Here is a 12333-nt window from a genome sequence, read left to right as displayed (position 1 = left end):
TGCCGTACATGCCACACATTTTTCCTTACAGATAGATGTGTCTTAGTCCACACACACACACAAATCACACATGCCTACCTGCACTCAGGCGGCTTGGGAACGTGGAGCTGTGCTTGAAGAGATCTCCATGATGAGGAGGATCCACCACCTCAAAGAAAAGGTCTTCAGGAGTTGTGTCCACATCGCTCACTGTCAGCTGTATCCCTGAGGGATCAAAGTAGGGGAAGCAAAATGCATTTATTTGGGTTTTTATCCTCTCAGAAAAGCTGGAGTATTTTAGTATGAGCAGCTTACAAAGGGAGAAGAGTGAAGCATATGACACAAAAGCAACACTCTAAACAGGCACATCCCCAACCAATGCTAAAAGCACAGAAACCAAAACACTTACAGTATTTGACTAAATTCTGAAAGTTGTCAAAACAACTGATAAATGCAAATGAGAGAATGTGTGCAAATGAACGCTATCAAAAGGTGATTTTTTGCATATTGCCCAGTTAATGTTCACTGTCTCCATGCGTTACTGGAAAATGTGACTATTTCCCACATTGACCAATGAATGTGCATAGGTGAATATAACATGATTAGGAGACCGACAGTGAAAGAAATACTACGTTCATGATCAAGAATGTTGAAGAATTCCGGCGGACATAGAGGAGAAAAATGCTGAAACCTGCTTACTCGTCCCAGATGCAGAACAGAAGTCAGTCAGCAAATACAGTCGTACCTTGGTTTTCAAACAGCGTAGTTCCCAAACGTTTTGGCTCCTGAACGCTGCAAACCCAGAAGTGACTGTTCCGGTTTGTGAACTATTTTTGAAGCCAAACATGTGACGGGGGTTCTGTGGCTTCTGATTGGCTTCAGGAACTTCCTGCAGCCAACCAGAAGCTGCGATTTAATTTTTGAACATTTAGGAAGTTGAACGGACTTCCGGAACAGATTCCAACCAAAACCCTGGCAGTCACTGTAGACAAACTAAGCTAGATGGACACATGTTTTGACTCAGCACGAGTGAGATTCCAACGTTCCCTGCTTTTCCCAACTAGGATTACACACACAGATTTTGTTTCCCAGAACTAGGAGGAAAACAGCTGGAAAAGTGGAGTACAAGGTGTGGTGTGGCAGGTAACGAAAGGTTCTCCAGGTGGCATTCTGAAAAACTATGCCTTGTTTCCTAGATGTCAGCAGCAAATCAAGGTTCCTGACCCACATCTCCTCTACCAAGCACCCAGTTCCTCCAGTTGCAACCTGCTTAGGGTTACCAGATGTCCCCGGTTTTCGGGGACAGTCCCCGGATTTGCAAATCTGTCCCCGGACAAATTCCATCCCCGGAATGTCCCCAGATTTGCAAATCTGTCCCCGGGAAACGTGGCAGCGGCAGCCTCAGCAGCCTGGAGCCAGCCTGGTAGCACAGTTGGCTCTGGCTGGCTTCAGGAGCTGCTCGCTGCCACCGCCACTGCCGAGGGGGAACCGGGGTCATCCAGCGGTACAGATCTCCTGCCCCCTTCCCCCTTTGTTTTGACAGATTGGGGGAAGCTTGGGAGTCGCAGGCAGGCGGCCATTGCCCAGGAGGGGCGCAAGGCGCGGTTTCTCTGCCAGGCAAGTAATAATAATAATAATAATAATAATAATTTATTATTTATACCCCGCCCATCTGGCTGGGCTTCCCCAGCCACTCTGGGCGGCTTCCAAAAAAAATAGGAAAGCCCTTCTTTTACACCCTGTGAAACATAAGTGTGCAGAGTTTTTTAAAAACTGGGAAACCCTGCGACTCCCAAGCCTCCCCCGATCTGTCAAAACAAAGGGGGAAGGGGGAAGGAGATTAGGGGAGGCTCGGGAGTCATGGGCGGGCAGTGCGCCGTTGCCCAGTTTTTAAAAAACTGAGCATTTATGTTTCACAGGGTGAGAAAGAAAGGCTTTGCACCTTTATACAATATGCATGTGTACTCGGGCCCAGGGTCTTTTGCCTCACCATCCCCACTACTGACTCCCTGTTGCTAAAAGGTAAAGGGACCCCTGACCATTAGGTCCAGTCATGACCAACTCTGGGGTTGCGGCACTCATCTCGCTTTATTGGCTGAGGGAGTCGGCGTGCAGCTTCCGGGTCATGGGGCCAGCATGACTAAGCCGCTTCTGGCGAACCAGAGCAGCGCACAGAAACACCATTTACCTTCCCGCTGGAGTGCTACCTATTTATCTACTTGCACTTTGACGTGCTTTCGAACTGCTAGGTTGGCAGGAGCAGGGACTGAGCAACGGGAGCTCACCCCGTCGCGGGGATTCGAACCGCCGACCTTCTGATCGGCAAGTCCTAGGCTCTGTGGTTTAACCCACAGCGCCACCCGCATCCCTTTTGCCTTACCATCCCCACTACTGACTCCCTGTTGCTACTCAGCTTAAAAAAAAAAAAAGTGTCCCCAGATTCATTGGAAAAAAACTGGTAATCATACACCAGCTAATTTATGGAAAGATCCTAAGTGGACTGCAATGTGTGTGAATTGCAACTGGGCTGTGGGCTGCAGCTTGAGTCTGCTGGATTTCTTGCTCCTTCTCCTTACCAATAGTGGCTCTGCCTCCTTGGCTGACCTCAAGGACTGGAGCAGTGATCTGGAATAACAGCGATCCATCATCAGTGGAGAGCAAGTGGATAGTAAATGTCATCTCAGGGCTTGTACGTTCTCCATCTGAAACTGAAGGGAAAACCATTTAAATGAATTTGCCTTATATATAAGAACCAGCCCTAAAAAAAACCCCACAATTCTCCCCTACCTACTTGCAAGTGAAGTAAATGACTCGCTGCAATTCAAAGTGCCAGTTTTGACCTATAGTGTTACAAATGGCCTAGGATTCGGGTATTTGAAATATGGCATCTTATATGAATCTACGTACCTATATGCACCCTCAAAGATCAGGTGGGTGGCTACTAGGAATGGTCTTTTCTGTAGTGGTGGAACATCCTCTCCAAACATTTTTGCTGCTTCACTGTCCTTTAAACACCAGGCTTACAATACAGTTGTACCTTGGATCCCGAATGCCCCAGAACTTGGACGTTTTGGCTCCTGAACGCCACAAACCCAGAAGTGAGTGTTCCGGTTTGTGACTGTTCTTTGGAACCCGAATGTCTGACATGGGTTCCGTGGGTTCTGATTGACTGCAGGCACTTCCTGCAGCCAATCAGAAGCCGTGCCTTGGTTTCAGAACATTTTGGAAGTCGAACGGACTTCCGGAACAGATTCCGTTCGACTTCCGAGGTACGACTGTAGTTTCATTCACCAAACCCCTCTGGTGGGTTTTAATTGCCGTTGGGTTTGGCTGGATATGGTGTACTGCTCCTTTTGACGTTGCATATTTGTTGATATGTGGTTGTTGTTTTTTACTTTGTTTCACTATTGCTAAGTAAACCACCTTGGACATTAACCTAACGTTAAGGCAGGATATTGTTAAAATCATAGAATCATAGAATCATAGAATCATAGAATCATAGAGTTGGAAGAGACCACAAGGGCCATCGAGTCCAACCCCCTGCCAAGCAGGAAACACCATCAGAGCACTCCTGACATATGGTTGTCAAGCCTCTGCTTAAAGACCTCCAAAGAAGGAGACTCCACCACACTCCTTGGCAGCAAATTCCACTGTCGAACAGCTCTTACTGTCAGGAAGTTCTTCCTAATGTTTAGGTGGAATCTTCTTTCTTGTAGTTTGGATCCATTGCTCCGTGTCCGCTTCTCTGGAGCAGCAGAAAACAGCCTTTCTCCCTCCTCTATGTGACATCCTTTTATATATTTGAACATGGCTATCATATCACCCCTTAACCTCCTCTTCTCCAGGCTAAACATGCCCAGCTCCCTTAGCCGTTCCTCATAAGGCATCATTTCCAGGCCTCATCATCATCATCATCTAGGATGTCTCTCTCTAAAAATCTATCCTCTCCCCCTTTGTCCTTCATAATAAGCATTTTGCTCGTCTGTGATAACTAATTTACTTTTATGTAAAGTGTAGGTAAAGGGTTATAATAATTTCAGTAAGTAAAGGGTTATAATAACTTCAGTAAAATATATCATTGGCCCCCTAAAATTTATCATAGGTCTCCACCCCCCACCCCCACCCAAAAAAACCCTAAACTGTCTTCATCATCTGCAGGAAATTAATTAATTCACACTTTTATAGAAAATGCAATCCTCTTTAAAAAAAAGAAGAAGCTATAATAGCTTCAGTAACTGTTCCGCCCCCTAAAAATAACTGTCTTCCATTATCTGAAGGAAAGTTGCCTATATACATTAGGTCAAAGCTTTACTTTCTTATTCTGGAAATCCATTATTTCCTGGCAGAACCCAGCTCTGGAATCCTGAGGCCCACTAAACAGCTACAAAGCACTGCGATAGAATGAGGACATTCGGCAGCAGCAAGGTATCCGAGAAGGGTGTGCTTAAGAACTTTCTCCTGCCTACTGCATGTCCCTGCATCTTCATAGCTGTCAACTTACAGATTTGAAAATAAGGGACCAGCAGCCTCGAAAATAAGGGATCGGCAGCCAGAATAAGGGATTTTCCAAGCACAGGTATGTTCAGCTTCTGAGCCCCTCCGAGCCAAAGGCAGAAAGCCCAGCCAGCAGCCAAACGAAGCCTCAAGCGGTGGTTCCCACAGCGCAGCAACCCGGAAAAGGGGATGCAGCAAAGGAAACCACCGTCACTTCTCCGCTGGGAAGCACTGAGCAAAGGCGACTCCCCAGGCAACGCAGCCGATTTGATCGGCACAAGGCATGCAAGCTCCACCCCCCCAGTCGTTCTTAGACTCCTTATTGGGTGAGCAACGCAGCAAAGCAACACAGTTGGAGCCTCCCTCATCCCTGGCCGGCAGGGAGGGAGGGAGAGGAGCTGCTTCTTTGAAACCTGGTAAATTTAAGGGACATCATCAATAAGGGACAGCAGTGGCACACAGCGCTGGGATAAGGGAGTTTCTCGCCAAATAAGGGACAGTTGACAGCTATGGCATCTTCCTCTCCCTAGTTGGAGGTGTGTGGAGAAAAGCAGTTGGGGGAAAACAACAGGAAGAGGAAGGGTTAAGCACCCCCTCGCACTATCACTTCTCCCTGCTAATTTCCTTTCATATCCCTTGATCTTTTTTTTCTTGCTAAGATTGCTAATCATGCTGTTTCACATTCATCGCAAGCTAGGATTTAATCACTGTTATTTTTAAACTAGCAGGTATTAACAACATACTAAACAAGCTCACAACACGTTAGAAAATGAACTGCAGGGCGATGTGTACCTGTAAAACGAAAGCTGACGGATTCTGGAAGGCCTAGAGGAAATTAAACACAAAAAGAGAACGTAATTGTTTTCAGCGTGTGGCAAAATACAATGTCGCCTTACCTGACCCACAAAACCACTTCAGCTAGTGAGGCCGCTGAGATTTGGTGGGGCGAGGTCCAGAAACAAACCCCCTCCATTTTGAAATAATGAGCATATTAAGAATTTGAGCCAATAGCCCCTTGGATTTCAGCTCATCTTGTAAATAAACAGCTCACTCCAAGTTGTTCTGCCTCCAGAAGCACTGAACATGTGAGGTCAATGGGAGAAGGCTCAAAAGTCCTACAGTAGGCGCTAAAACTCCAGAAAAAAATTGTGGGAACTCTTACTACCTGCAGCGTTTGAGCCTAAGCCTTAAATATGCCTGTAAAGCACACATGCACCTCTCAAAGAACTGTAGTTTAGCCCTCACAAAGTACATTTCCAAGCATTCTTAGCAAACAGCTTTGCCCAGAATTATTTGAAGAGAAAATGTGCTTAAAATGCACGGTGTGTACGCCTCTCTTAGATCTAGCTGACCTGTGGCCCTCCATTTGTTGCTGGATTACAACTCTCATCAGCCCTGACTATCAGCCATGAGGGGTAGGTCTGATGGGAGTTGGAGTCCAATATCTGAAGGTCCACAGGCTAGCAACTCTTGAGCTAGCTCCGTGCCCTTCAACCTTAGGTTGAAGGTTAAACTGGCTGGGGAGGTCGGGAGTTGTAGCTTCACAACATCCGGGACCCTCTCAGGTCAAAGAACATTAATGCGGCAGAAATATTTTGAAGCATTTCATCTGAAGGCAAACCCAAGAGTGCTTTCGTTAAGAGTGTATTTAGCGTGGGTGACCTATTCAAGATCCTACATCTAGAAACGGTCAAGCGGTTTGTGTCTCTTAAACTGCCACATGGGCAAAGTATAGCCCCTGTAGCTTCAGTCTCAGGCATTTGCAGACAGAGAAGTAATAGTTGGACAAAAGAAACGGCTTCTATACCTGCTTATGGTGCTGCACTAGATAAAGGTAAACAGTAAAGAACCCCTGGACAGTTAAGTCCAGTCAAAGGCAACTATGGGGTTGCAGCACTCATCTCGCTTTCAGGCTGAGGGAGCTGGTGTTTGTCCACAGACAGCTTTCTGGGTCATGAGGCCAGCTGGACTAAACTGCTACTGGCGCATGGAGGACCGTGGTGAGTGCCAGAGCGCACGGAAATGCCGTTTACTTTCCCGCCGCAGTGGTATCTATTTATCTACATGCACTGGCATGCTTTCCAACTGCTAGGTTGGCAGGAGCTGGGGCAGAGCAACGGGAGCTCACCCTGTCGCAGGGATTCGAACTGCTGACCTTCCAATCAGCAAGCCCAAGAGGCTCAGTGGTTTAGACCACAGCGCCACCCGCATCCCGCTGCACTGGACAATTTATATGCCTGTTGATAACATGTTTCTAAAAATGGAAGCCAAACATTGCTGCTTTCTCCCAGAAAGTTCAGTTGGTTAGAGCATGGTGCTGATAACGCCAAGGTTGCAGGTTCGATCTGCGCATGGGAGAGCTGTATATTCCTGCATTGCAGGGGGGTGGACTAGGGGGTTGGTCCTCAGGGTCCCTTCCAACTCTACAATTTTGTAGAGTGCAACCTAAGACATCCAGCATTAGTAGAGACTAAGGTTACTTCCAGATAAACTGTTTATTGAGCATTTCCTCCGATTTGCTACATGGAGCTTAGAGGACATTGCAGTGAGTGTAATCCCATACTTAATCGTGAATTTTCTCTTCACTTTCCTTACTGCAAGAGGTCTGATTGCGATAGTGAGACGGGACTGTTACACAAGAGCAACTGGCTGTGCCTGTATCCCACCCAACTCTCATTCGTAAATAGCAATAGTCCAGAAGCACCCTAAGGCTGTAATTCTACCTACCCCAATTTACACTGTGGTCTAAATCACAGAGCCTAGGGCTTGCTGATCGGAAGGTCGGCGGTTTGAATCCCCGCAATGGGGTGAGTTCCTGTTGTTCGGTTCCTGCTCCTGCCAACTAGCAGTTCGAAAGCACATCAAAAGTGCTAGTAGATAAACAGGTACCGCTCCGGCAGGAAGGTACACGGCGTTTCCGTGCACTGCTCTGTTTTCGCCAGAAGCAGCTTAGTCATGCTGGCCACATGACCCAGAAGCTGTCTGCGGACAAACGCTGTCTTCCTCGGTCAGTAAAGCGAGATGAGCGCTGCAACCCCAGAGTCATTCATGACTGAACTTAACTGTCAGGGGTCCCTTTACCTTTACCTAAGCCCCATTTAGTTCAACAGGAGTAGACACAATTAGGACTGCAACCTTATTCAATCAAGGCTGCAATCCCTATATTGAAAATAAGTCTAGATATAGATGCTATGGATATAATTCCAAGCCGTTTTTTTCTCCTCTTCCTACCAGTTCTTGCAGATTGAAATCTCTGCTCGTGATTCTGTAACATTTTGGTTATTGCTACAGATTTACAAGGCAAAAATCTCTTTCTCTTGCTGTATGTACTACCAGGGTTCCCACGAGGGACCTCTTCGAAAGTGAAACATTTTTGGCCATGGACTGCAAAGCTCCGAAACCATTCTGGGATTGGAATAGGCCTTCTAAATGAACATTCATTTATACTTGTCATTTGCCTCTTCCATGGGACCAGTAAGAACAATTTAAAAGCACATTTTAAAGAAACGAGATATTTAAAAAACTGTAACAACATAATAAATCCACTCATGGCCAGCTTAAGTATGGGAACCAAATCCCAAAGTAAAAAAAAATAAAATGCTGGAAAAAATGCTCAGATGTGTGCTATTGTACCGTTTCAATTCTAGACGTGTGCTGTTGAACAGCATCCATTCGTTGTAACTGGGGCTTGAGCAGAAGAACTTGCTAGTGAATGGTAAAGGTAAAGGGACCCCTGACCATTAGGTCCAGTTGTGGCCGACTCTGGGGTTGCGGCGCTCATCTCGCTTTATTGGCTGAGGGAGCCGGTGTACAGCTTCCGGGTCATGTGGCCAGCATGACTAAGCCGCTTCTGGCGAACCAGAGCAGCGCACGGAAACACTGTTTACCTTCCCACTGGAGTGGTACCTATTTATCTACTTGCACTTTGACATGCTTTTGAACTGCTAGGTGGGCAGGAGCAGGGACCAAGCAACGGGAGCTCACCCCGTTGCGGGGATTCGAACAGCCGACCTTCTGATCGGCAAGTCCTAGGCTCTGTGGTTTAACCCACAGCGCCGTACCCCACCTAGAATCATACAATCACAGAACTGTAGAGTTGAAAGGGACACCCACGGTCATCTAGTCCAACCCTCTGCAATGCAGGAATCTTTTTGCCCAATTTGGGGCTTGAACCCACGACCCTGAGACCCATGAGACCCTGAGACCCACGAGCCTCATGCTCTACCGACTGACCAGTCATCTGATCCCAGCCTTCCCCACTATGGTGAGATGTCTTGTATTCCCATTTGAAATATAGTGGTTACTTCTAAATTTGCATGTATATGAAAATTTTATGCAGATCCACGCTTTCTCTTTTGACCACACCAAGCCTCATTTTTTTCCTATCTGTAAACGGGCATTTTCTCATTTCGGGCCCATTGGGAGAATTGGGTTGTTTGTTTGCTTTGTACTTTCAAAAATGGCAGCTGTTTGCATTGTAATATACCCCCGAGATCTATGTCTCGATGTCCTGCACTACAAATTATTTGACAGTGTGCCAGGGAGTTTCATGAACTGATAATTTTATGTCCTGGTAAAATCCAATGATTTAGTAATATAATTGCTTTTAGATTTCATTGCCTTGGAACACGCAGTCCAACAAATGAGAGACTGTATATATCATCAGAACTGCCACATATCATTTGGAAAGGCATTATAACGAGCTGATCGCATTGCGGATGGGAAGGATGCTGTTCTAACAAAATGGAACTAACGTTCGGGACAAGAGGTGCCCATGGTTAATATAATTCCCTTTGAAAATGGAATTTCTCATGCAAAGAACATCAGTACAAGCTCCACAACCCAGTGTGGACTTCCCTGGGTTGTGGAACTTGTGGAGCTTCCCCCAATCCCTATCACAAAGGAAAATTCACAACATGTATCTACCGTATTTTTCGCTCTATAAGACGCGCCAGACCACAAGACGCACCTAGTTTTTGGAGGAGGAAAACAAGAAAAAAAATATTCTGAATCTCAGAAGCCAGAACAGCAAGAGAGATCACTGCACAGTGAAAGCAGCTATCCCTCTTGCTGTTCTGACTTCTGGGATAGCTGCGCAGCCTGCATTCACTCCATAAGATGCACACACATTTCCCCTTACTGTTTAGAAGGGGAAAAGTGAGTCTTATAGAGCAAAAAATACGGTATATATTTTTCCTTATCAGAATTTTGTGAAAGAAGCAGCTATGGAAAGAGAGATTTGTGCAAGATTTTGCATAAGAGACTTTGATGCCGAGCAGGTCTTTGAGCCTGCATAAACCCCATATTCAACCCATATTCTGGTTCTCTTAGGGAAGCCATCCCAAATCTGATGCCTCTGAGATACTTTGGATTACAATTCCCATCAGCCCCAGACAGCACGGCCAATGATGGGAGGTGTAGTCCAAATGATCTTAAAGGCACCAGTTTGGAAACGACTGGCCTGGGGCCTAACTGAATGTTACATGGGGGGGGGGGGAATGGAATTACCGTAATCCCAATAAAAGCTGCTTCAGGAGAGTACGGTTTGGAAGGGGGCAGTCGCAGTTTGTACCTTTTCCTGCTCCAAATCACTCATCTCTGCTCCAATTTGCAATATCAAATCTCTCAACCTCTCTTTTTTAAAAGCAGCTGTACAGGGAGGACTATACCACTTTAGGCTGTAAGTGTGGACTACATGCTTAAATGCACTGCAGTGCTGTCATATGGAAAGCTAGCATGCCAAGAACAAGGATTTGTCTTTTCTCACCTTAGCATCTATTGAAGGGGCATCTGTTGAAGCCCTGGTTTATACTGCAAGCTATGACACAGAATGATGACTATGGGAATGTGCAACGTGGAGATCCCCCAAGCAGATATCTGCCTGCCTGTGTTACCCAATTCAACTAGCTTCTTACCAGCAAAGGAGAATTCCATCAGCTCTCTGATATGAGGGGCTGCAGTAGGTGGGCGGTACACGATTTTGCCATGGTTGATGTCAGCCTGTGTAAAGTACTTTACTGGGGACAGTGGCTTATCCCTGTGCTCCACAATGCCTGCAGAGAGAGGGAGAGTTTCATTTTCAACACACAGCATATGTTACATTTCTACAGACACACTGTATTTTTCGCCCTATAAGACGCACCAGACCACAAGACACACCTGGTTTTTGGAGGAGGAAAACAAGAAACAAAATATTCTGAATCCCAGAAGCCAGAACAGCAAGAGGGATCGCTGCGCAGTGAAAGCAGCAATCTCTCTTGCTGTTCTCGCTTCTGTGATAGCTGCGCAGCCTGCATTCGCTCCAGAAGACACACACACATTCCCCCTTACTTTTTAGGAGGGAAAAAGTGAGTCTTATAGCGGAAAAATAAGGTACCTTGTTACTCAAATAACGCAACATACAGTGCTGATGTCTTTCCTGTATCTCATCCAATGACCACCCAATTAATTGTCAGTTTGTATGAGACTTGAACCAGGAACTCTCTGGTCTGCACACTGCCACGTCTAGTGATGAATACAGATGTCACCGATATCAGTTCTTCGGGGTTTGTAAATATACGCCAGGAGCTTGTAATTGTAACTCAACTACAAGGGGAATAGTACGTTCCATGAGTTCTTCTCCAGCTCAGATTTTAATCTCACACAGAGAAGAACTGCACTTCCCACTCTCTCCCATCTCCCCAGCTAATCCCTAACATCCAATATCTCTTGGGAAAACTACATTTCCCAGGTCTACTTGGGCCTGGTGTGTTTGCGCAGCGGTGTGAAAACCTCCCTTTCTAATAAGAATGAAGAGAGCCTAATGGGCACCTCTGCAGTTCCTAAGAGAACAAAATATTTTCCTAACCTCAACCTTGACTTGAGAAGGGCTGGCTCATCACGGGGGTCCAAGCTTTCACTATGCCCGCTCTCCAGCTCAATAAATCTAGTTCCGTAAACTCCATGGGAGACAGAATTCACATTAGGCCTTTTGTCACTCCTCATAACACTTCTGCCGCTCTCTGCACACAGCCCACCCCCTTTGCTTGACACTTCCATGTTGTTTATACAGCAGTCACTGCAGCCGGGGCAGGCTGCTCATCCCTGGCGCCTTGCCAAGAGCCATTTCCGAAATGCCAAGACTGTGTCCTGCAGAGTCTCTAGCCTTCTTCTGAAGCATCATGCCAGGTGCCAGAAGGGGGGCCTTGATTCAGATTGGCTCTGCTTAACCGTAACACATATTACAGAAAAATAACTCTGCTTAATCTAAGCCAATCTGATTCGAGCCTAGGAATTTCACCATAAATAAAGGTAAAGGGACCCCTGACCATTAGGTCCAGTCGTGGCCGACTCTGGGGTTGCAGCGCTCATCTCACTTTATTGGCCAAGGAAGCCGGCGTACAACTTCCGTATCATGTGGCCAGCATGACTAAGCCGCTTCTGGAGAAGCAGAGCAGCTCACAGAAACGCCGTTTACCTTCCCGTCAGAGTGGCACCTATTTATCTATTTGCACTTTGATGTGCTTTCGAACTTTTAAGTTGGCAGGAGCAGGAACCGAGCAACGGGAGCTCACCCCATCGCGGGGATTCGAACCGCCAACCTTCTGATCGGCAAATCCTAGGCTCTGTGGTTTAACCCACAGCGCCACCCGTGTCCCTATTTGCATTAAATAGTCCAAAGAACAATTCAGAGCATCATTTTATAGTTTAGCAAACAGTTTTTAGCAAATAAACCAATTAAATGCTTTAATTCTAATTCACCCCACTCCAGTTAACTACTGCAGGGATTCGAACTGCCAACCCTCTGATTGGCAAGTCCTAGGCTCTGTGGTTTAACCCACAGCACCACCCGCGTCCCATAAATAGTGGGTTGCAAAAACA

General features: G+C 46.4%; 1 protein-coding gene across 4 annotated transcripts in view; it reads right to left on the bottom strand.

The window, feature by feature from the left end:
• The window catches only part of FRAS1 (Fraser extracellular matrix complex subunit 1), a 355216-nt gene that overhangs the window by 77222 nt on the left and 265661 nt on the right, over positions 1–12333 (bottom strand). For all 4 annotated transcript variants that reach the window (XR_013394125.1, XM_077933767.1, XM_077933768.1 and 1 more), the window contains exons 33-36: positions 10389–10526; positions 5266–5298; positions 2556–2687; positions 79–204 (exon numbers count right to left, since the gene is read on the bottom strand). Coding sequence is in view for 3 of the 4 variants with exons in the window: in XM_077933767.1 (XP_077789893.1) it covers positions 79–204; positions 2556–2687; positions 5266–5298; positions 10389–10526 (429 nt within the window). In the remaining variant the exon portion in view is untranslated. The remainder of the gene's footprint in view (positions 1–78; positions 205–2555; positions 2688–5265; positions 5299–10388; positions 10527–12333) is intronic.

Source organism: Podarcis muralis, chromosome 9 (genome assembly GCF_964188315.1).
Source record: "Podarcis muralis chromosome 9, rPodMur119.hap1.1, whole genome shotgun sequence".
In the NCBI taxonomy this organism is placed as follows: Eukaryota; Metazoa; Chordata; class Lepidosauria; order Squamata; family Lacertidae; genus Podarcis; species Podarcis muralis.
Note: the sequence above shows the minus strand (reverse complement) of the source record. Positions and strands in the feature narration are given on the sequence as shown.